At 41.2% G+C, this 25,406-nt stretch overlaps 2 protein-coding genes and 2 long non-coding RNA genes across 6 annotated transcripts; 1 reads left to right on the forward strand and 3 right to left on the reverse strand.

The window, feature by feature from the left end:
* Nucleotides 1-213: 213 nt before the first annotated feature.
* On the reverse strand, nucleotides 214-2,583 carry LOC135539389 (CB1 cannabinoid receptor-interacting protein 1-like). The gene is made up of 3 exons (XM_064965244.1): nucleotides 2,240-2,583; nucleotides 1,488-1,632; nucleotides 214-1,165 (listed from the first exon to the last, which is right to left on the reverse strand). Exons 1-3 carry the CDS (start codon nucleotides 2,419-2,421, stop codon nucleotides 1,001-1,003), a joined length of 492 nt encoding a protein of 163 aa, XP_064821316.1. The 5' UTR covers nucleotides 2,422-2,583; the 3' UTR covers nucleotides 214-1,000.
* A 2,425-nt stretch (nucleotides 2,584-5,008) lies between these two features.
* LOC135539390 (F-box only protein 48) lies at nucleotides 5,009-10,600 on the reverse strand. Of its 3 annotated transcripts, none has more exons than XM_064965245.1 (3): nucleotides 10,517-10,600; nucleotides 6,797-7,135; nucleotides 5,009-6,582 (listed from the first exon to the last, which is right to left on the reverse strand). In XM_064965245.1, exons 2-3 carry the CDS (start codon nucleotides 7,091-7,093, stop codon nucleotides 6,421-6,423), a joined length of 459 nt encoding a protein of 152 aa, XP_064821317.1. In that variant the 5' UTR covers nucleotides 7,094-7,135; nucleotides 10,517-10,600; the 3' UTR covers nucleotides 5,009-6,420. The 3 variants fall into 3 exon arrangements, with proteins under 3 accessions (XP_064821317.1, XP_064821318.1, XP_064821319.1); XM_064965246.1 differs by lacking the exon at nucleotides 10,517-10,600 and adding an exon at nucleotides 8,501-8,868; XM_064965247.1 differs by lacking the exon at nucleotides 10,517-10,600 and adding an exon at nucleotides 7,477-8,467.
* A 648-nt stretch (nucleotides 10,601-11,248) lies between these two features.
* On the reverse strand, nucleotides 11,249-14,439 carry LOC135539391 (uncharacterized). Its single transcript, XR_010455610.1, has 2 exons — nucleotides 12,995-14,439; nucleotides 11,249-12,604 (listed from the first exon to the last, which is right to left on the reverse strand). It is a non-coding gene; the product is annotated as an uncharacterized LOC135539391 (long non-coding RNA).
* Nucleotides 12,588-25,028, forward strand: LOC135539392 (uncharacterized). The gene is made up of 2 exons (XR_010455611.1): nucleotides 12,588-12,765; nucleotides 24,744-25,028. It is a non-coding gene; the product is annotated as an uncharacterized LOC135539392 (long non-coding RNA).
* The last annotated feature ends 378 nt before the right edge of the window (nucleotides 25,029-25,406 follow it).

A 25,406-nucleotide genomic window follows, 5' to 3' on the forward strand; every position in this document is an offset into this window, starting at 1 on the left:
ATTCTAACTGATTGGAATAGGATGTGCAACTGGGCATGTGAATAAGGGAGCTTACACTGCTAATGAGGACAAGGAAGCAATGGCACAACTGTAGTCTATAAGCAGGCTTCTGAAATGAGAAATGGATCGTAAACACTTGGATCAATTTAAACAACAGCAACAACAAACTACTTATTCCAATTAATGCACAATTATGTTAATCAAGTACGCTAGTAACTGGTATGGGTTTATTTACTTTCACACTTTTCAATTACATTTATAACAGAACTGAACAGTTTAGGCAATCTGATATCAGTCTGCATCTGAAGAGCAAAACCTTTAGGCATAGGATTATTCAGCCATGCATTTACAGACAAAACTGAGACAAAACAATGATAGTGACCCACAACATAACAAGAGTACTTAATAGACTATAGAATATGAATATCTCCATAAAATAATACAGAAGTTTTAACAAAAAAACTGTCTCAACCCTTTATAGGCTAATCACAATTGTGCTGTTCAGAAGTAAACAGATGTTCAAAGGCTTAAACAACACTAGAACTAACACATAGGATAAAACAAATATAATGTCAATTTATTCATACAACTCACATCACACACACCTCACAGGTAACAAGTCAGGTTAGATACATTTCCACCCGCAACTGTCTTCAATCCTGGTCCAGGAGGGCCACAGCTTCAGCTCGTGTGGCCAGAGCTGGGAGTCAACACAGCGGATGTTGTATAGCTGTGATTCCCAATGATATTGCTGATAATAACCTGACTATGTTTATTGATTACAACCAATTACGAACAACCCCCGAGATCAGCCTGGTAGATAACTGCCTCCCTCTCTCTAAAACAGACAATTATGGTGCTCAGTGACTTGAAACGCATGCCTACAGTAAGGCTTTTTCCTCTTAAGTTGATGGTAAAATAGTTATTGTATGCAACTCATCTCCTCTGCTTGTTTTTCTTCTGTTACTGGGCATTGGAAGGAGGAGTTGATTGGTGCTCCTCAATTGAACACCTCTTTGTTAATCCACATCAGGCTGCGCGTCTCATTGGGCTTGCATTCATACTCGATGTTGGTGAATTTGTTCCCAAACTGGCATTGGTCTCGCTTGTAGTAGTTATAGTACTTTACCTGCCATATTGTCTCGAATTGGCCCGCCTTTCCAAACTGACACAAAAACACACAGAGAAAAGAAAGACATTAATTGAAGGGGCCTCAATCAGATGATGTTGTAGATGACTTTAAATCAATCAAACTGTATTTACTGTCGATAGCACATTTCTTACAACAAATGCATTTTGAAATGTCTGAAAATAGTTTTGATAAGAGAATTGATGAGTTATTAGTGCTGATAATATCACTATTTTGAGTTAGGTCTAAATATGAGGAAATGTACATTTATATTGCCAGAAGACACCAGTTAATTATCAATAACTCAGTTAGTTACTGCTTAGTTAAACAATTAGGATGAAGTATTCTACTGGATTACCTCTATGCTGACTTGGACAGGTTGCCTGTCCCCACTCTTGGTGTGAGGCACTCCCTCTGTGTCGTACTGTCCATGGTACACCACTGACTCCTCATCTTTGGACTGCTGCTCTAGAGGGATGGTGATACCTCCGATGTTCATGGTGCTGGGAATATATGAAACAGACCCTTTAGTTAGTGTGCATCATTCCCAACCCCACCCAATGGGCCTGTAGCTTACCTGATTATAGGCTAATGGTAGACCCATTTTTAACCTTATTCTAGTTTTATTTCCTATCGGCAGTGAATTGTTGAGATGTGAATCAACAAGCAAAGGACACTTTCTGTCATCACCCTCCTTGGTTTGATTAAAAATGCATTCACACACTGTGACAACGCATTATTTATTAACGCAGAATATCCGTAGGCCCCCAGATGGCTACTGTAGCCTATGCTATTGCATCCAGGCTGTAGCCTATGCATTGTAAAATAGCCTGTAAGATATAGGGGGTATGCAGACATGCTTTTGCAGTCAACCCATTTGGTGGTACAGTACCATGCAGACACATTGGCCTGTATGACAGAAAAACAACATTTGATCAAACACTCAGGGAAGGCAGGATATAGCGCATGCATCATGCTGCATCCACAGACGCAATGTAATAAGCTATAATAAGGCTGACTGGTGAATTTAATGTGTGTATTGTAAACGAATTCAATATTACTAATGCACATTTCCAGTGGTTTTCTTGATATATAGTGTTTTGTACTTACGCGGCATCTGCATTGGCCGGCTTCATAACCACCTCAACCTTATACTTCGATCCTGTAAGCAATTTTATTGTCCTGCTCTGGCCGAATCTGGTCCCATCCACCTTGAAAAACACCGGTCCATCATTCGGTTGAATTTTTAGAGCGATGGCAATATTTATAATCGGTGGAACATCGTCGACCATGATTGAAACGTAGCCTTTTATGGTCTCGGGGCCCCCTATAATTATTATAGAGAAAGCGGAATGATGCAGCGATGGTGCATTTCCAAACGCACCAGAGAGGATACTGTGACGTGTACAGCTGGCGAAAAGGGTAAAATCACTAACAATAATGGCTGCATCCCTCCCACACAGTTCCTCACTGAGGATAATCACCATACGGATTACAATTATCCATAGTCGTCTGCCATATATAGTTCTACAAATAAAGATCTGATCTGAATGCACGTAATTATACACAGAGTGTACAAACCATTAGGAACACCTTCCTAATATTGAGTTGCACCCTCTTTTGCCCTCAGAACAGCCTCAATTCGTCTGGGCATGGACTACAAGGCGTCGGCAGCGTTCTACAGCGATGCTGGCCAGTTGTGACTCCAATGCGTCCCACAGTTGTGTCAAATTGGCTGGATGTCATTTGGGTGGTGGACCATTATTGGTATACTAATAATGTTGAGCGTTAAAGTTATTGACTCACTCAAACCCGTGCGCATGGCGCCTCCGCCTATACCCCGCTCAAAGGCACTTACCATGCCTTCAAAAAGTATTCACACCCCTTGAATTAAAAAAAAATGTTTTGTTACAGCCGTAATTTTTATTTAACTAGGCAAGTCAGTTAACACATTCTTATTTTAAATAACGGCATAGGAACAGTGGGTTAATAACCTTGTTGAGGGGCAGAACGAAAGATTTTTTACCTCGGGGATTCGATCTTGCAACCTTGCGGTTACTAGTCCAACGCTGTGTCATTGGTCTACACACAATACCCCAGCATGTCAACGTGGAATAATGCTTTTACACATTTTTACAAATTCATTCGAAATGAAAAGCTGTAATGTCTTTGAGCCAATAAGTATTCAACCCCGTTATGGCAAGCATAAATAAGTTCAGGAGTAAAAATAAATACATTGCATGGACTCACTGTGTGCAATAATATTGTTTACAATGATTTTTTTTTATGACTACCTCATCTCTGTACTCCATACATTATATTATCTGTAAGGTCCATCAGTCGAGCAGTGAATTTCAAACACAGATTCAACCACAGGGGCGGCAGGGTAGCCTAGTGGTTAGAGTGTTGGACTAGTAACCGGAAGGTTGCAAGTTCAGACCCCCGAGCTGACAAGGTACAAATCTGTCGTTCTGCCCCTGAACAGGCATTAAACCCACTGTTCCTAGGCCGTCATTGAAAATAAGAATTTGTTCGTAATTAAATGACTTGGCTAGTTATATAAACAAAGACCTATTGGTAGATATTTTTTTTTGTTAAGCAGACATTAAATATCCCTTTGTGCATGGTGAAGTTTTAATTAGCTTTTGACAGTGTATCAATACACCCAGTCACTACAATGATACCGGCGTCCTTCCTAACGGAGACGAAGGAAACCGCTCAGGGATTTCACCATGGTGACTTTAAAACAGTTACAGAGTTTAATGGCTGTGATAGGAGAAAATTGAGGATGGATCAACAACATTGTAGTTACTCCTCAATATTAACTTAAATGACAGAGTGAACAGAAGGAACAGAATAACAAAACAAATATTCCATTAACCTACAGTGCATTTGGAAAGTATTCAGACCCCTTGACTTTGTCTACATTTTGTTACATTACAGACTTATTCTAAAATTGTTTCTTCATTCAACACACAAACCCTTATATAGACAGGTGTGTGCTTTTCCAAATCATGTCCAATTTACCCTATGTAGACTAAAATCAAGATGTAGAAACATCTCAAGGATAACCAATGGAAACAGGATGCACTTGAGCTCAATTTCTAGTTTCAGAGCAAAGGGTCTGAATATTAATCTAAATAAGATATCTGCTTTTTATTTTTGATAAATTTGCAATAAAAAAAATTGTTTTCGCTTTGTCATTATGGGGTATTGTGTGTAGATTGATTAGGAAAACAAATCATTTAATACATTTTATAATGAGGCTGTAATGTAACAAAATGTGGAAAAAGTCAAGGGGTCTGAATACTTTTCAAATGCACTGCAAATGAAAGAGTGAAAAGGGAGCCTGTACACAATAAACATATTCCAAAACATGCATTGTGTTTGCAATAAGGCACTAAAGTAAAACTGCAAAACATGTGGCAAAGAAATTAACTTTATGTCCTGAATACAAAGAGTTATGTTTGGGGCAAATCCAATACAACACCTCACTGAGTACCACTCTTCATATTTCCAATGGTGGTGGCTGCATCATGTTATGGGTAGGCTTGTCATCGGCAAGGAGTCAGGAGTTTTTTAGGATGAAAATAAACTGAATAAAGCCAACACATGCAAAATCATAAAGGAAAACCTGGTTTAGTCTGCTTTCCAACAGACACTCGGAGACAAATATACCCTGGAGTTACAAAGATGACGGTGGTCCTGAGTGGTCTAGTTACAGTCTTGACTTACATCTCCTTTAAAATCTATGGCAAGACTTGAAATTGGCTATCTAGAAATGATCAACCACCAACTTGACAGAGCTTGAAGAATAAATAAAAAATTAGATGCAAATATTGTACAATCCATGTGTGCAAAACTCACAGCTGTAATCGCTGCCAAAGGTGATAATAGTATTTATTGGGGTGTGAATACTTAAGTAAATGAGATATTTCTGTATGCAAATAAAACATTTAAAGAAAATACTAATACATTTATAAAAACATTTTTTAATTTAGTCATTATGGGATATTGTGTGTAGATGGGTAAGAAAAAAAATTGAATCCATTTTTAATTCAGGCTGTAACACAACAAAATGTGGAACAAGTCAAGGGGTATGAATATTTTCTGACAGCACTGTAAATCTTTGTCTTGCCCGTGTACCTACTAAATGGCATATATACACAACCCATGTCTCAATTGTCTCAAGGCTTAAAAATAATTATCCAACCTGTCTCCTCACCTTCATCCACACTGACTGAAGTGTTTTTAACAGGTGACATCAAAAGATCATAGCCTTCACCTGGATAGTCTTATGTCATGGAAAGCATTGTACACTCAGTATATTTTGTTTTTAGGCTGCTATATGCTTGCACGGACATACCGGCAGGATGTAGGCCCACACACTGTATTAAACTATAAATCAACAATTAACGCTCTAGGGTGAACTATCCTAATGTTCAATGTCTGAATCCATTCATTTGAATATTGTTAGCTATCCCTGTCCGAAGTGCTGACATTGGATCTTGTTAGAAACCCCGTCAATTGATTTGAATTGGCCCTGTCCATGCTGCTGAACGAGTGGACCTTTGTTAAAGAACCCGAAGTTTCATTGCCGTTTAATTTGTGGGTGTGGCTTTTGATACAGTGGCAGATAGTACCATAATTATAAAGACAAAGTCAATTGCCATATTTAAACTATCTGCAATAATTGAATTAGACTATTGAAGATATTATGCACCACACCAAATGTGTTTGTGCATCAAAATCATGTCTTTCAATGAATGTATGGTGATCCATGGTGATATAGCCTACAGTGAGTAACACATGAATATGCATGGATGTACATGAAGTGAACACATGAACAGTCATGTCAAAATTAATTAAAATAGAAAATATAGTGCTCCAGCCCGATATATCTGATACAGTGCATTATGAGTATTATTGTATACAGTATAACTCATATACACACTGTCAACCAAAGGAATTTAAATAGCTAATAAATACTGCCAAGTCGTAAAAGTGCTATACTGTAAATGCAAATTAACATCTTAATAGCCCATTTTATTGAGTGTGGTGAAGGCCCAATTGTATCACTGATTTAGGAATTCATTAAAGGGTATCGTTATTTTCCTGGAATATAGCCTACCATATATTAATGAATAACAAAAAAATATTTAAGTTTATGATTATTAACCATAATCACATAAAACTGTATAAAAGGTATAAAACAAATCAATAAGTCCTTAAGACATAATTATAAAAGAAAATCTAAAAGGTTCATTCATAGCTCTTTATGGGATTTGCATCTATCTCTCCAGCTCTGCTTCCAGAATCTCGCCCCAAGTCTCGACATCCAATGAGCACATGTTCCTGTCCAGTAGTTCATCGGCAGAATGAATGTTGCTGTATCGTCCCCTTAACCATTCGCTCTTCAGAAAACCTCTCCTGTAGTTCCGCACCAGGGTGACCTAATGAGAAATAATTAAAGAATGACAAAGGCATTTGTTATTGAGATAATGCTCTTTGGATGAGTGCCATTTATTGTATTAACGTTTTGTAAGGGGGGAGTGGGATGTCTATGATACGTCTATGATATTTGCGAACTGACAATGATGTTATAGGCAGGTATTCCAGTAGTCTAGCATAACTGAGGTGAAGCTGTTTAAAAACCAACAGACCCACCTTCCATGACAGTCCATACTGTCTGTCCCCATCAATCTCCTGTTGACAGAAAGCTCGCACAGTCAGGCAATGATTCCTCCAGAGGTGGTCGCTGTCTTCAATGATGTGGTGCCACAGTTTGCAGGTCAACAATGCACAACATAAGCTGCCAATGTCCAGTTCACTAAAAATCTTCAAGCTCATTTCCGTGGGCAGCATTTCGGCAAAGTTGTGTGGGCATGTCTCTGTGGCAGAGGTCAAAGTGGGCCTTCTTTCACAGACAAAATAGGCATTGGAGATCCTTTTGGAGACATACATGCTGCATAGTTCAGTGTCCCACACTTTGATTTAACAGTGGCCCTGTGAATAAGGTTTGATAATGAGCAAGGGCATAGTGCAAAAACAATAAGGCTTAATACCTATACCTAGCTACCTGTACAATTAATTCAAGTCTAAGTGCCTAGTGCTCGGGGTTGTCACCGTACAGGGCCATATATGGGTCTGGGTCAGTGCAATGGACTCGATCTGGGGCTTGCTAAGCCATGGTTTTGTTAGCCATTTAACATTATCTAGCTAGGACACGTTGACTTCATGGCTTACAACTAGAAGCACTTGCCACTCTTATTCTTGGTTAGAATGCAAAGTAGCAAGTAAGCTATCTAGCAACATTAACAATTTGTGTAAATTAAATAAACACCAACCTTTGCATTATGCATGCTGCCAGCTAATACCACGTCGGGTGGGTGAAACGAGCACAGCTAGCTACTTATACTTGAGATAGCTAGCCAGGCCCGATTCGATTGAACTCGGCGTGGTGTAACGTTTGCATGCTATTTTGTTAATTTCGTTGTGTCAAATACATTGTAAATCTTGGTTAGACAAGATATGAACCTTGTATTCCCATATGTTACGTTTGATCCCGGAGCTCCGAGGCATGCATCAAAATCGCTAAGCAGTGTACTTCAAAGCAATGTGCCAATGCCTCAATCGCTTTATCAGAAGTACGTGATCAATGACGTTGGTTTCGTCGAACAACCACCTGATTGGTTTCGATCTTATTGTAGCTCAGTCAAAGACAGTACAGAATGAAGATTGGAGGCAGAAACTGCTTCTATAGAAATCCTGTTCACAATTGTAGGCGATGTCATGGCGACGTTGGCTAGCTAAGAGAATGTGCAGAAATATGTCATTGGGGCTAATGGTCGTCTCGACGCAGAAATGTGCATGTGCAGGCTGTCAACTCAAAGCAATGCTGCCATGTTCACAGGTTTTCCACCAAATTGGGCTACTTTGAAAACGTTGCCGCAGGCGAAAATGTATTCGTCGCGGATTTTTGGGCTCCTTCTAAATTGCACCATGGCGGCCATAGTATTTCTCTGAAAAATTATATATAATTCACTGTGACCTGCTACTGATGCTGGGGGTGAGTAAGTGGTGGAGAGCCGGAGGGGTGTGTGCATTAAGAGCACTAGTTGAGAGAGTGCTGCAGCTGAGTCACATGCTGACGAGACCGGGCACGCGCGTGCGCCATCGCACACGTTGATTTTATCCATCCATACCGGACGTGATCAGGACACAGGTTGCAATATCAAAACAAACTCTGAACCAACTATATTCATTTGGGGACAGGTTGAAACGCATGAAACATTCATTACAATGTAGCTAGCTAGCTTGCTGTTGCTAGCTAATTTGTCCTGAGATATAAACATTGGGTTGTTATTTTACCTGAAATGCACATGGTCCTCTACTCCGACAATTAATCCACAGATAAAAGGGTAAACCTAGCTACTTTCTAGTAATCTCTCCTCCTTCAGTCTTCTTATTTTCCTCTTCAGACTTTATATGGCGGCTGGCAACCAACTTTAAGTTGCATTACCGCCACCAACTGGACTGGAGTGTGGACCTCGGTTCATCTTTCAATCAGCCACGCGTGTATATGCTCGTTGATGCACGCGAGCAGTTTAGATGAAATTATTGAATAACATGCATTTTATTTTGCAAGGCTCACGCACGTAACGCAAGTGGTGTAGTCAACATGTCCTGGAGACAGAGAAACACACATCGTGACATCTTCTTACCAGTTGCAGGTAGGCTATTTAGATTGGTCATTATGGATCCACCCTTTTTTCATAAAATGTTTTAGCATGCTAGAACTGATATAAAACGGCAATAAAGCAATGGAAAATGACTTTAGGCGCACTAGAGCTCTTTAGATAAGTTTGCTTAGAGATGGTTTAAAGTAAACTGCATTCTAATTGTATTTTCTTTTGTATAACAGTATCAAGCGATGGGTTTTACTCATGCTCAGTTCTATGGGGAAAAAGTCCACAATGAAAATTACATTAAAATGTGCATCTGTTGGCCATCAAGTAGGCTATTCATTTCGATGCCTTTGCAGGCTACTGTAGCCTACCAATTGATACAATACAATATATTGAAACGGCAATATCACTGGAGTCAATTCGTGCCACTTGGAGCTGGCAAACATATTTAATAAATAGCATATAACTCTGTTATTGTAACCTTGTGTTATTATGCAATTATTAATGCCCATGTTTAGTTAATTAAATTGGAAGTTATCAATTGTGATCATGGTCACAGCTCTATAGCAAATGTATCATCCTCCACATTTAGTGTCAGTTTCATTGTGAACTTTTCCCTGGAATGAGATGTTGGCCTATCAGGGTCTATAGGCTACCTGCATCTAGCTCAGAAAACCATGGAGAAGTCGAATTGCAATTATAAATCCAGATTTTAGTCAGTAGCCTATGCCTATTGAAATAAGTAAATCTCACAAATATGCCATTTATAACGGTTTGAAGTTATCACATCTGGCATATGATGGAACAATTGCCAGAAAATAGCCCAACATTCGTTTTTTAAAGTTCATGCAAATGTTTCTCTTACAGAGATTGTGAGATCCTTTGCCCAACTTTCATCACTCAAACTCTCCTGTGGATGTATCAAAAAACTAGGTGGTTTGAGCCCTGAATGCTGATTGGTTTAAAGCCATGGTATATTAGACTTGTACCACGGGAATGACAAACTTAATTTGAAATGTTCTAATTACGTTGATAACAAGTTTATAATAGCAATAAGGTACCTCATGGGTTTGTGGTATATGGCCAATATACCACGGCTAAGGGCTGTTCATAGGAATAGCCCTCAGCCGTGGTATATTGGGCATATACCACAAAGAACAGCCCTTAGGTCTGCCCTTATTGCTTAATCATAGCAGTCAACACAAGTTAAATCGAAACCCATTGATGGAAAATGATCTGGAGTTTAATTTATATTTTCTCTTGCGACATTTTAAAACTCGCAATAATTATTATTTTGATGGAAACACAAATGTAGCTTCTTAGCCTGTTGTTAAAAATTACGTCGACATTCCCTAATTCGCTCGATAACGTTATGGGAAAACGGTTTATTGAATAAATGTGGTAACTCAGTCCTTGTGGACGGGTTTTCAGACGTCACTGACGAAAATTAAAACGTTTTTGTCGCTTTCACGAGGTTGGAATACTAACATGTTGAACTACATAAAACATTGGCTCAAATCGAGGTAGTGACTTTCCTTTAACAGTTCGAGGAAATGTACGAATAATTGTTCTCATTGACGAGTGTAACGTCACACTGTGTTGATCAAAGCCTCGCGTAATAATGGGGAAACAATCGTGCATTTCTGATTGTATTATCTGTTCAGATAAAAGAGTATGAAAGAACCAAACATTTACCTACCCCAACAACTGTGTAGACCTCCTTGACAGCTCACGGTTTAAATATCCCTTCCGTTAAAAATCTTGTTTACCTACGACGATGACGTAGTCATAGTTTATAGGCCGGCGCATGCGTACATGCTCAACACGAGCAGCGAAGCAAGGGTTAGTTCGATTTGCAACCCCCAGTTCCGCGTATTAGTGGAGACTTCACTTTAGGGCCAATGGAATGGTCTAAATTAAAATGTGCCAACTCCTCTCGACTGGGGCACAGGACCATGCAAAACGATAGAAAATAGAATATCTTTGAGATGAATATAACATTTGTGTAACATCAAGGCTAATCAAAACAAAAGGTCCTAAGGAAATGTATTAAAGGATACATGTTCAGGCCTTTTACTTGTAAGGGCTGGGTAACAACAATACAAAACATTAACAATATGTAGTGCATAAGATGTGCTTACTACTTTAACTGCATAATTCACTTCAGCACAACAGTGCTTTCACATAAAGACTATTATTTTTTTATATTTTTTTTTACAAATAACCATTAAAATACTAAAATAAAACTACTTGTTTTGGGCTGTGTATTTGAAAATTAAAAAATACACAGAAAAAAGTAATTTTAATATCAAATTCTCAAATACACTGCATTTGAAACCAGGTCTGGAGGGCACTAACAAACTGCTTTGACCCCAAAGCCATCAAAGCCTCTCCAACTACATTACACATACTTAAACCAATTCAAAACACATTTAAAATCAAATCAAAGTTTATTCATCATATGCAAAGTATACAGTGTAAACAGTGCAATAAAATGCCTACTTGCGATCTTCCTCAACATTGCAATAAATAATAAAATGAGCAGGAAAACTAGAGCAGTCACAAATATAAATACTATGTCAGTAATAAAAAAAGTATTACAAAAAGTAGAGAATAATTTTTTTTTTATAAAAACAAGAACTATATTGTAAAATGTACAGAATATACTGTGAATATACTAGGTCACAAATAGTAACTAGTTAGGAACAAGGTAGACTGGTAAATAAATAATAATAAATAAAGACAGCAGTGGTGTGTGTGATACTAAATGTGTGTGGTGTGTGCGTTAGTGAATGTGTGCGTGTGTGGAAATGTAGAGAATCAGTGCAAATAGTACTTAAGTAAATACTTTAAAGTACTACTTAAGCAGTTGTTTGGGGTATCTGTACTTCATTTTACTATTCATATTTTTGACAACTTTTACTCCACTACATTCCTGAAGAAAATAATGTACTTTTTACTCCATACATTTTACCCGACACTCAAAAGTACTTTGTCTAATTCACACACTTATCAAGAGAACATCCCTGGTCATCCCTACTGCCTGTGATCTGGCAGACACTCTAAACACACATTTTTTGTTAGAAAATTATGTCTGAGTGTTGGAGTTTAAATTAAAATCACAAGAAAATCATTCCGTCTGGTTTGCTTAATATAAGGAATGTGAAATGACTTCTGCTTTTACTTTTGACACTTCAGTACATTTTTGCCATTACATTTACTTTTGATACCTAAGTATATTTAAAAACAAATACTTTCAAAACTCAATTCAGAAGAGGAATACATTTCAAGCACTACACTCCATGAACTACTCGATCAACAAAAACAGTTATATAAAAATCTTTATGGATTGTACCAACAAAAGGGTTGATGATCTGTTTAAGGATGTAATAGAATTGAAACAGTTTGAAGTTTACGCAGTCAGAGGTGGAGAAGATAAAGGAGGAGAATGTCTCCAGCCAGACCGCATTCAAAACCATGTTGGGGATTTCGCAATATTCCAAACAACACTTGACAAGCACTCTTCCAAAGGAGACTACCTGGAAAACAAATTGAGTACAATAACATCTTAAATCAATGGAATTGAGGATGTAAAGACTGAAACTTGACATGAAACAGAAGTCAAGGTCAAGAAACTCCTGGCAGATCAACTCAAACTGTACCTTAAACTCATCGAGAGCACACATATGAATGGCACTTTCTTCCCAGTTGGACAGCCTAGATCTACAGTATAGTGGTGAAACTGCGCAGGTTCAAAGACAAGGAGATTCTCAGAAGAGCGAAGTGCCTGAAGGGAACCAAAATCTTAATCAATGAAGACCGAACTGCTGCCATGACTACTTTAAGAACGAAAATAAGGCAACATCGCTTAGAGTTGCCAACTTTCTCACTACCAAATAAGGGACAAAAGGTGGCGTTTGCATGGGAAATGCATGGTGCCACAGCGGTGTAAGTATGGTGTTGTGTGAATGAATAGTGTATATTCATATTCAATTGGAAAGGCAAACATTTTTATATTCCATTTAGTCTATAACTTTACTAAAACGGTATTATTATGTAAACTTATGTGAATAAACCTAAAAAATAAATGAACAAAGAAATAACAATTTGGACCTTCACAGAAAAAAAAAACACATTTCAAATGCAAAAGAGGAAAAGAGGGGCATGAGTCACTCACCAAGTCTACTTTTTCCATGGATATTTTTTGTTGCTCTTGACTGATTCAAGCAGTCCTTTGTCCTTTTGCATAGCCAGAGAGAAGTCCTTACATGACAAGTCACAGTTCACAGATATTTGAAGTTCATTTGTGATCAGCTCTGTGCTGCATCGGTTTCTTGAGTCTGACCATTTAAATGGACATCAAAGAGAAAATCCTGTCTACAAAAGGCATTTGAGCCTGGCATACTGAGAACAAATGAGACTAATCCTGAACATGTTGATCAAGTTGGCTTTCTCTAGGTTTTGAAAAACTGCCACCCACTTCTCACTGGTGGATTTTGTGGTATCTTGTCTGGTTTTCTGTATTTCCTCTCAGCTAGCACAAAACTCATCATAGAGTTGGTCCATACTGACTGTCTGTCATTTTGAGGGCAACCACCACTTGCTCCAGGTCAGTGAAGGAGAGCTCAGAGGCCAATCGGTTTCAGTTTCACCATGACATTTTCTGGTGACAAATCAAACCACTTGTCAATGTATGTAATGATACTCTCCAGTGCCACAGGGCAGGTCTCCCCAAGGGACCTGAAGTATGAAGTAAGAGCTGGCCAGCTTTGCAGGATACGATCTACAGTTGGATGAAGCGAGGGCCAAACGTGTACAAACATGTCGCAGAATTTCACGCCACTCAATGTCAACAATGGCAAAAAAATGCACCCAGTTCCTCTCTTCGGGAAGCATATACTGAGAAGCGCATGTAGAGCTTTAAAACAATTGTCTCAATATCCACTGACAGCAGGCGTGCTTGCAGGCATTATGAGCTATGTGAGCTTTCAGAATGGGATTGTTGGCGCTGCTCAATAACTGGTAAACGGAGTGGTGTTTTCTGCTGCATAATCTGCTGCATAGGCTGTGATTTGTCGAATATCCAGCTCATGCTTTTCCAGACAGTTCATCAGAGCTTGATGTATGACATTCGTAGTTTCATCACAACTTGCATTGCACTCCATTCCATTAGACACATAAATATCACACGCACTGGAAACATTTGTCTATTTCCCTCGTTTGAGGCATCACTGGCAACTAAGAAATACACGGGCTCACCTTCGGACGGTACATATCATCCAAAATATCCCGCACAGTTACGAATAATGCACCGATATTGCTAGCACCTTTAGCTAGCATGGCCTTCTTGTGCATTTCCGTGGATGCATGCTGAGTTATTAAGTCATTCTTCCCTCCATGGCCAATTGAGAATTCCCGACGGCATAAAGTACAGAACGCTTTCATCGAGTCACCACTGACGGGCTTAACCCACGTCTTTGTTTCTTCCAATTGTTTGTTGTAGCTGCACAGTATTTTCTTTTTTGCAGGTTTATCCATATTTCCTTGATCTACTAAACCGACCGAACAACAGAAATTACTTTGCAGGAATTGGCGCGTTTACGCTATACTGTGATTGGATGAATATACCGGACAAGGGAGGTCCCGTATGGGACAAGCCAATTTAGCCCAATGTAAGGGACATCCGGGCTAATACGTGACAGTTGGCAACCCTACGACATACACACAAATATTTACGCTAATTTGTTCATACGTTTTTATCTAAACTCATGACCAAAAACACACATTGCTCTAAATGTCATAACCCTAGGAAGCCTTCAGTGGTGTTATGTGGACTGTGTCAATGGAAGTGCAGGAAGTGTAGCCCTATTGATAACACTAACACACATATGGTTGTTTTGGGCATGTGAGGCATGCACTTCTATGTTTCCTTTCCACTCTGGATGATTCCGACTGTGTATCTCTCCTAGTTGGGCAAGATATCAACCCTGATAACATGGTTTTTAACCCATTAGATATCAATGAAGCGAATGCTGAATACAGTATAATAATTGTGTTGATTCAGATTTAAATTTCCTGACATTTACCTGAAATAAGTCTTATCACTTCTGATTAATATAATGTTAATTAAACAACCTGTATATCAGTTGATCTAATTCCAAGACAAGCTCATTTTCCAATATCTAACTTTCATTTGAACATTCGCAGTCTTCCTAAAAATCTTGACCACCTTGTTCATTATCTGTCTTCTCTTAGTCATGCATTTTCCATTGTTGCCCTTTCAGAAACATGGTTGACTGAGGAGACAACCATGCTTTATGACATGTCTCCTTATAATACTGTTCACCACCGTAGAACATCAAGAGTGGGAGGAGTGTCCATTTTTGTTCACAAACATGTTCAATTATTTGTGAGAGGACCTTGCACTTACATCTGATAACATTGATGTTGAATCTCTTTTCGTAGAAATTCCCTCAGGTTCATTTTTTTTGTTGGTGGTAAAACGTGGTAATTGGCTGCATCTATCGATTCTGACATTGGTAGTTTCATTCATATCCTTGCATCAGCCTCGGATTAGATTAATAATGAAGATTTTTTGAATACTTTATACTCCAGCTATCTGTATCCCCTCGTCTATAAGCACACAAGAGAGACCAGTTCATCCGCCACCCTTATTAATTATATTTTTACAAATTCTTTGAATAATGTGGCTAATACAGGTATACATTATACTGACATCTCTGACCAATTTCCAATTTTCCACTTCTTTTTGTCAGCAGGAAATGAACAGATGGGAATGCATTTAATGTGCATTTAATGTGCATTTAATGTGGAATATTTAACAAAAGTAATTGTGTGTGTGTTTTAATAGGTTGATTGGTGATATTTTATGGGAAATGTTTTATAATCAGGCCGATGTGGTCTGCTCACAATATTTTTCTCACATCTTTCAATTCTGTATTTCACCACTGCTTTACCTTAGTTAATAAACCACATAAGAGAGCAGCAGAAGGGTTCCCCTGAATTCTGAAAATTGCAGAAAGTATAAAAACAAATTTACTCACCTACTTCGGATATCCAAAATAAGTTATTTTACTAACAAATTCCAAGAATCCTTAAACAATATAAAGTAAAACTTGGAAAATCATCAATCAATTATTGAATAAGATGCATTTACAACTATTCCATCTGAATGTATTGTTGGAAATAAGACCTATAGTGATCCTGATGTTATTTCATGTGAATTTAATAACTTTTTTGTGATTGTATGTTCCTCTCTGTCAATGAAAATTGAGAAAACTGATGGAAATCCATTGGATTACATTAAAGGACATTTCCCTTCTCTGCTTCAGTTTGATTCACCTGATGTTATGGAAGTGATGGAGGTAATTGGTAACTTAAAGATATCAGCAGAAGGTCATGATGAGACTGGTGCCTCTTTGGTGAAATCAGTGTCTTCCTTGATTACTGAGCCTTTAATGTAATGTATATCTTCACTAAATCTATGCAATCTGTTATTCTTCCTAAAGATTAGAAAATTGCCAAAGTTACGAATTATCACACAAATATCTGTACCACCATGTTTTTCTAAAATCCTAGAAAAATTGGTGTATCAGAGAATGTTGAAACATTTAAATCAACACTGTATTCTATATGAGCACCAATATGGTTTTCGTGAAACTACTCCACAGATATTGCTCTTTTGCATCTTTACAGCCCTTAACAATGAATACACACTTGGTATATTTTTAGAGTTATCCAAATGATTGACATGGTCAAGAAATATTACTTTCCAAATTGCATTATTGCTATTTTCATGATTAAACATATAATTGGTTATATAGTTCTGTTTAAGATAGAGAACTATTTGTTTATGCATACGGCTGTGTATCTACAAGGGCCAAGATATCCTGTGGCGTCCCACAGGGTTCGATGATTGGACTTTTGTTATTCCTAATCTATATCAATGACTGTCACGCCCTGACCATAGAGAGCCTTTTTATTCTCTATGTTGGTTAGGTCGGGGTGTGACTAGGGTGAGTAATCTAGGTTGTTTTTTTCTATGTTGGCCTGGTATGGTTCCCAACCAGAGGCAGCTGTTTATCGTTGTCTCTGATTGGGGATCATATTTAGGCAGCCATTTCTCCACTGTGTTTTGTGGAGTCTTGTTTATGTGTAGTTGCCTGTGAGCACTCCATAGCTTCACATAGTTTTTTTTTTTTTGTATTCTTGTTTTGTGCGTTTCACGAAAAAAAAGATGTGGAACCCATATCACTCTGCGCCTTGGTCCGAATGTTATTTATTATTATCAGGACAATGACCTTGCTGCTGTAACTTCTACCGTACTTCCCCTTCTCTTTGCTGATGATACCAATTTGATTTTATCACAATCATTTTGATTCACTAATTAATGAAGCAAACTCAGGTATGGCCAACTTTCCGGGATAGTTCCAGATAATTTGTTTATCTTTAAATGTAAAACAAAATATTAGTAGGAATAAGAAATATTGTTTAAAAAAGAAAGAGCCAGAATCTCAATTGTTGGGAATGAAATGGAACAAGTCACATCCACTAGATTCCTCTGAGTTCTAATTGATGAAAAGTTATCCTGGAAAGATCTTATTCAATTTGTCTGTAGAAAAGTGATGAAATCAGTTGGTATCATCAATAAGATTTATCACGACTCAGGATATAACCCAGTTGCAGACACAGGAGGCGGATAGTACAGTTCTCAGATAATTTATTATAAACACCGGGCAGGCCGAGGACAGGCAGTGGTTCGTGATTAGATCAGAGTGTAACGGCTTTCTTCTACCTCCTTCTCTGACGAAGAGGTGGAATAAGGATCGGACCAAAATGCAACGTGGTTCGTTCGATACATCTTTAATTATGACGAAATACGAACAATACAAAACAACAAACGTCGAAAACCGAAACAGCCCTGACTGGTGCAACAAACACAGAGACAGGAACAATCACCCACAAACACACAGTGAAACCCAGGCTACCTAAATATGGTTCCCAATCAGAGACAACGATAATCACCTGACTCTGATTGAGAACCGCCTCAGGCAGCCATAGACTAATCTATACACCCCAACACAACCCCAAGACGAAACACACTACAAATAAACCCATGTCACACCCTGGCCTGACTCAATAAATGAAGATAACATAATAAATATAGACTAGGGCGTGACACAGAGTCAGGCAGGTACAGGACATCAGGCAGGCTCGGGGTCAGGGCAGGCAGAATGGTCAGAACCGGGAAAAACTAGGAAACAGAACTTGAGCAACAGGAAGACGGGAAAGCATACTGGTAAGACCTACCATGACAAGATGAACTGGCTTCTCTTTGCTGAGACCATTTTGAAAAGAAGGTCGACGACATCCGATCCTCGTTTGCTAAGTCAAACGACACCGCTGGTTCTGCTCACACTGCCCTACCCTGTGCTCTGACCTCTTTCTCCCCTCTCTCTCCAGATGAAATCTCGCTTCTTGTGACGGCCGGCCGCCCAACAACCTGCCCGCTCGACCCTATCCCCTCCTCTCTCCTCCAGACCATTTCCGGGGACCTTCTCCCTTACCTCACCTCGCTCATCAACTCATCCCTGACCGCTGGCTACGTCCCTTCCGTCTTCAAGAGAGCGAGAGTTGCACCCCTTCTGAAGAAACCTACACTCGATCCCTCCGATGTCAACAACTACAGACCAGTATCCCTTCTTTCTTTTCTCTCCAAAACTCTTGAACGTGCCGTCCTTGGCCAGCTCTCCCTCTATCTCTCTCAGAATGACCTTCTTGATCCAAATCAGTCAGGTTTCAAGACTAGTCATTCAACTGAGACTGCTCTTCTCTGCATCACGGAGGCGCTCCGCACTGCTAAAGCTAACTCTCTCTCCTCTGCTCTCATCCTTCTAGACCTATCGGCTGCCTTCGATACTGTGAACCATCAGATCCTCCTCTCCACCCTCTCCGAGTTGGGCATCTCCGGCGCGGCCCACGCTTGGATTGCGTCCTACCTGACAGGTCGCTCCTACCAGGTGGCGTGGCGAGAATCTGTCTCCTCGCCACGCGCTCTCACCACTGGTGTCCCCCAGGGCTCTGTTCTAGGCCCTCTCCTATTCTCGCTATACACCAAGTCACTTGGCTCTGTCATAACCTCACATGGTCTCTCCTATCATTGCTATGCAGACGACACACAATTAATCTTCTCCTTTCCCCCTTCTGATGACCAGGTGGCGAATCGCATCTCTGCATGTCTGGCAGACATATCAGTGTGGATGACGGATCACCACCTCAAGCTGAACCTCGGCAAGACGGAGCTGCTCTTCCTCCCGGGGAAGGACTGCCCGTTCCATGATCTCGCCATCACGGTTGACAACTCCATTGTGTCCTCCTCCCAGAGCGCTAAGAACCTTGGCGTGATCCTGGACAACACCCTGTCGTTCTCAACCAACATCATGGCGGTGGCCCGTTCCTGTAGGTTCATGCTCTACAACATCCGCAGAGTACGACCCTGCCTCACACAGGAAGCGGCGCAGGTCCTAATCCAGGCACTTGTCATCTCCCGTCTGGATTACTGCAACTCGCTGTTGGCTGGGCTCCCTGCCTGTGCCATTAAACCCCTACAACTCATCCAGAACGCCGCAGCCCGTCTGGTGTTCAACCTTCCCAAGTTCTCTCACGTCACCCCGCTCCTCCGCTCTCTCCACTGGCTTCCAGTTGAAGCTCGCATCCGCTACAAGACCATGGTGCTTGCCTACGGAGCTGTGAGGGGAACGGCACCGCAGTACCTCCAGGCTCTGATCAGGCCCTACACCCAAGCAAGGGCACTGCGTTCATCCACCTCTGGCCTGCTCGCCTCCCTACCATTGAGGAAGTACAGTTCCCGCTCAGCCCAGTCAAAACTGTTCGCTGCTCTGGCCCCCCAATGGTGGAACAAACTCCCTCACGACGCCAGGACAGCGGAGTCAATCACCACCTTCCGGAGACACCTGAAACCCCACCTCTTCAAGGAATACCTAGGATAGGATAAGTAATCCTTCTCACCCCCCCCCTTAATGACTTAGATGCACTATTGTAAAGTGGCTGTTCCACTGGATGTCAGAAGGTGAATTCACCAATTTGTAAGTCGCTCTGGATAAGAGCGTCTGCTAAATGACTTAAATGTAAATGTAAATGTAATTAGAGAACACAGGTATAAATGCACAGGGGATAATGGAGCAGATGGGCGACACCTGGAGGGGGGTGGAGACAAGCACAAGGACAGGTGAAACAGATCCGGGTGTGACAAGATTAGTGGTTTGGTTCATTAGGGTTGCTTCCTAACTTTATACTATAGCTTAGTTTACCCATATCTCATTTACTGTGATATTGTCTGGGCCAGTACATATGCCTCCTACCTACAAATTGCTCATCATACAAAATACATTTGCAAGACTTGTCACCTCCTCCAAATAACTGACTCCATCTGCACCTTTGTTTAAGAAACTCAATATCTTGTCTATTTACAACATTAATGTACACTAATTATGCACTTTCATCTACAAATACTCATGCCTCCCAGACAGTTTACATAAACCTTTCAATGGATTCTTCCAGGTTCATTCTGAAATCCATCCATATAACACAAGACACTGCGATAACCTTCACCCTCCCCGCTGTGGAGAAGCCCTCTTGGCATTCCAATCTCACCTGCACATTTTTTTTACTCGTTTTTTAAAATCTGTACTGTTTTGTTTTTCACTTCTTTTCCTTGGTGCGAATAAATGAAACATAAAACAAGTAGGCTAATCACACGTTACGATGGGCAAGTGAAATTAAATTATAGGCCTATCCAACAGCTGCGGGAGAAATGAACAATGAAGCAGGGGTTTTACGCAAGTGTCTGTAGGAGGACAGGCAACTCAAGGACCACTCCTGCATACACAAACCAGCTAATCTGAGCCGCTGTTTGAATATATTACATGACTTGGTTGGTGGCCAAGCGTAATATCTCCTTTCACTATCCATCTATCGGTCTTCAAGGATGGGAGGAATGAAGGATGCATATAGGTTATCCTAAAACAGGGGAGTCATCTCCATTATAGACTATTTGTTTCAGATTTACCACTAATTTAGGCTACCACCTGTTCATTTTATAGAGGCTTGTGGCTAGACCTGTTGGCTGTTAGGTTATAATAATGGAACGTCAAATGACTGTCTCAGATGGGGCTTGACCCAAACCCTTGCCCCGTGGCTATGCAAGGTCCATGACAGGGGTTTGGGGGAAGCCCTTGAGCCGGATAGGAACGCGCAATCCTCCACGCAATCTGTGACCTACATTAAGCCTATGAGGCTACTTTATTGGAAATATTGATCAAATAACATGGAAAACAACAACTTTTTGTGCAGTATTCATTTACCATCTTTACAAACCACTTCATGTAAATGTACTTTATTCTATTGTACATAGGCTGGTCATCTAGGTTTGTACCTGTTGACTTTCCTTCCCCTTGAAGACAAACGATGTACAAAATAGTAAGGGAGAGTGAGGTAACTTGTCACACGGGTTAGTTGTCACACTGTTCATACCTCCAACACTAGAGGTGCTATCTCAAACATCAAATAGCTACTTTGTGTGACGACATGTTCTATGGTCAACTTCCTGTTCACATGTAGTCAAGGGTCACTGACCTCCGCTGAAAGGGGAACCCTCATCACACTGGCCTGTGCTGTCTCAGCCACAGGGAATAGTATACCTCCGTATTTTATATTCCCCCATGTCAACTTCCGTGATCATATCCTGATCAACGGGCCACCTGGCAGCAAAGGAGAGGCAAATCCCTCTGGGTGGATGAAAGATGTGCACTTTGTTGACTTCCTGAAACATTTCGTCGAATATGCAAAGTGTTCAAAGGAGAAGCCCTGTTTACTCCTTTTGGACAAAACCCACGAGTCTCGTCTGTCCATTGATGGACTCAATTATGCCGGCTTCAACCCTTAGACAGGTCTGTCTACGGGCCGCTAAAGAGGCACATCAACACCGCGTGTGATGTAGGAAGACAATCCCATTACTGGGACTGTGGCAATCAACTATCCTCTGGCTGCAACCCCCTTGAACATTCAGGCTGGCTGGGGTCAGATCGCCCCATTCAGAACCCAACCCTACCAGGCCACAGCACCAACTCTACCCTGCCAGGCCCCAGCACCAACCCAACCCTACCAGGCCCCAGCACCAACCCTACCCTGCCAGGACCCAGCACCATTCCAGCCCTGCCCTGCCAGGCCCCAGCACCAACCCTACCCTACCCTACCAGGCCCCAGCACCAACCCAACCCTACCAGGCCCCAGCACCAACCCTACCCTACCCTACCAGGCCAGGCCCCAGCACCAACCCAACCCTACCAGGCCCCAGCACCAACCCTACCCTGCCAGGACCCAGCACCATTCCAGCCCTGCCCTGCCAGGCCCCAGCACCAACCCTACCCTACCCTACCAGGCCCCAGCACCAACCCAACCCTACCAGGCCCCAGCACCAACCCTACCCTACCCTACCCTACCAGGCCAGGCCCCAGCACCAACCCTACCCTGCCAGGACCCAGCACCATTCCAGCCCTGCCAGGACCCAGCACCAACCCTGCCCTGCCAGGACCCAGCACCATTCCAGCCCTGCCAGGCCCCAGCACCATTCCAGCCCTGCCAGGCCCCAGCACCATTCCAACCCTACCAGGCCCCAGCACCAACCCTACCCTACCCTACCCTACCCTACCAGGCCAGGCCCCAGCACCAACCCTACCCTGCCAGGACCCAGCACCATTCCAGCCCTGCCAGGCCCCAGCACCAACCCTACCCTGCCAGGCCCCAGCACCATTCCAGCCCTGCCTAGCACGAGTTCAGACACAGACCTGCCCAGTTCTTTTTATTTTTTATTATTTTTTATTTGACCCCTTTTTCTACCCAATTTCGTGGTATCCAATTGTTGTAGTAGCTACTATCTTGTCTCATCGATACAACGCCCGAGAGACGAAGGTTGAAAGTCATGCGTCCTCCGATACACAACCAAACCAGCCGTACTGCTTCTTAACACAGCGCGCACTGCACCCGGCCCACCACAGGAGTCGCTGGTGCGCGATGAGACAAGAACATCCCTACCGACCAAGCCCTCCCTAACCCGGACGACGCTAGGCCAATTGTGCGTCGCCCCACGGACCTCCCGGTCGCGGACAGTTACGACAGAGCCTGGGCGTGAACCCTTAACCACTGCGCCACCCGGGAGGCTCCCTGCCCAGTTCTTATGCTAGCACCAGCTCACCCTTTTGCCCAGCAATGCCATTGCTGAAAACGGACTACCAACTCCAGAGGACATCTGCCATATCCAAAAGCTGGACCCCGAAAACCAGCTTGCTAAGGAAGAAAACGGCGCAAAACAGCAATTCTAACTGACATACCAGTGAAGCCGGCACTAGTAATGGAAAAGAATAAGGCACAATCTAGCAAAAGGCTGTTTCTGAAGAAAGGGAAGCAAGGGGGGAGGCAAAATCTGGATCTGCACAGAACAAGAAGGCAACTAAAAAAAAGAAAAATGGTAGAAGAGTCATCATCAGATGAAGAGGAGAGATTCTGCGTCGTCTGTGTGGAGCCGTTTTCAAACAGCCTTCCAGAGGAGACGTGGGTGAAGTGTGTGAGAGGCAACAAATGGGCCCATGATGTTTGCACCTCAGGCCAGGCAATTTATGTGTGCCAGAACTGTGACTCTGAAGATGAGTCTGATTAGTCAGATACGGATGTACGTCGTACTAAACATTTAAGCAAGATATCTGCAGCATTACATTACATTCCGAATCCAACAATTACCGTGGATCTATGTGCACGCCAGAGAACGTTCGATTTCAAAGTTCAAAGTAAAGTGGCCGTGCCACTTACTTAATGTGTGCTCTGCCTGCATTATTGTTTTGATTGAAAGGCATGATTTGCAACTCCGTACTGAAATAATATATGAAGGTGTAATGATACAAAATATGTGGCCAAGTCTTCCTTCTTTCATTAAGTGTGACATTTATACCATTGTGACGTATTGTGCCCAGTAAATGTTAGACAACGTGAAAAGTGTGACAACATACCTCGCTCTCCCCAAATTGTGCACATTGAGACATCAAGTGGTTTGTGATGGTGTGATGTGGCTCAGTTGGCAGAGCATGGCGCTTGGGTTCCTACAAGGAAAAAGTGTGAACATTTAATCACTCACTACTGTAAATTGCTCTGGCTTAGTGTCTACTAAAATGGAAAGGGAATTAATAGACCATTTCAGTTTTCACATATAAGTTGCATTTGCAAAGTATTTCAAGAAACTGAAAATAAATATCAAGCATTTATTTTATATTCCACCAGGATTATCCGATGAACCGTTTTGTATATATAATTATCAAGTTGCAAATGCTGGTAAACATCCAAATACAGTTAGCACCAAAAAAATCCCAAAAGTAGTGCACTAGGCCTTTACTTGTCCTGTATTAGCGGACCGATATGATGTATATAAGTGCGACAAATTACATTTCGAGTTTATTCTCGACAAATTGCCACTTTTTAAAGTACTCCCCAAGTACACCACCTGGTGGTACTCTTCCATTCATCAGTTATCACACTTGTGTTTTAAAAAAGCAGTGTCAAATATAGAATTTTGACTAACGTAGCTCTGCATTCATGGAAAATAACCTTGGCTTTGGCAATACATTTGCCATTCTAAGATTCCTATATTAGCTAATAACATTACTGGGATGGCCCCCTGATTATCGTGAGGTATGGCTATGAAGATGTTGTGTATGGATTGTTGAAGTGTTATACCCGACATCTGCATGAAAATCCTTATTTATTATACATAGAGTACCATCTAGTGAACATTACAATACAGTCCTAATAACAGTGTTCTGTACATGTTTTCTCTGAAGGAGTCCAGTTTTGAAGAGCCGCAAACCGCCCAGGTGCACAGGCAGGGCTGCGGAAAGAATGGGACAGGAAGACCTTGAAAGGGCTGCCCGATTGACTGGACAAACTCGCGAGTGCAGCTGCGTGAATTGCAGGGAGACTCCTGCGCCTTACAACACACAACTGCTGCCATTTCACCACTGTAATATTCAATTGTATGTTTACATAACAGGTCAACACTTTGCATGACTACAATGTACTTTATTCTTCATTTGGATCCCAATCAGGAAAAATAATCCATTTGGTGATATCTTTGTAAGTCGTTTTTTTCCTTCTTTTTCTGGGTGATATCAGTTCAATACTTTATCAGAATGTTTCCCACACACTGTGCTTTTGTAATTTTGAGGATGATTACTGTCACAAACCGGCTCAATGCCTGTAACAAAAAAAGGAGATAAGGAATAACAAAAATATAATTATTAACTGAGGTATCCTATATAAAATTAACAACGGTGTGTGTAATCAGTAGTGTAAGTGAGTGGTTGCGTGCATAGATGTGATAACGAGGAGTGTTGAAAGATACCAAAGCAAACAAACCGGCCACAAAAATGCCACAACCAAAATCAAACAGTGTCTGCATGGAGAGAGTCCCCTCAATGAATGGGGAAGTGGTGTATTTATCCTGA

Source organism: Oncorhynchus masou, chromosome 5 (genome assembly GCF_036934945.1).
Source record: "Oncorhynchus masou masou isolate Uvic2021 chromosome 5, UVic_Omas_1.1, whole genome shotgun sequence".
NCBI classification, from domain to species: Eukaryota; Metazoa; Chordata; class Actinopteri; order Salmoniformes; family Salmonidae; genus Oncorhynchus; species Oncorhynchus masou.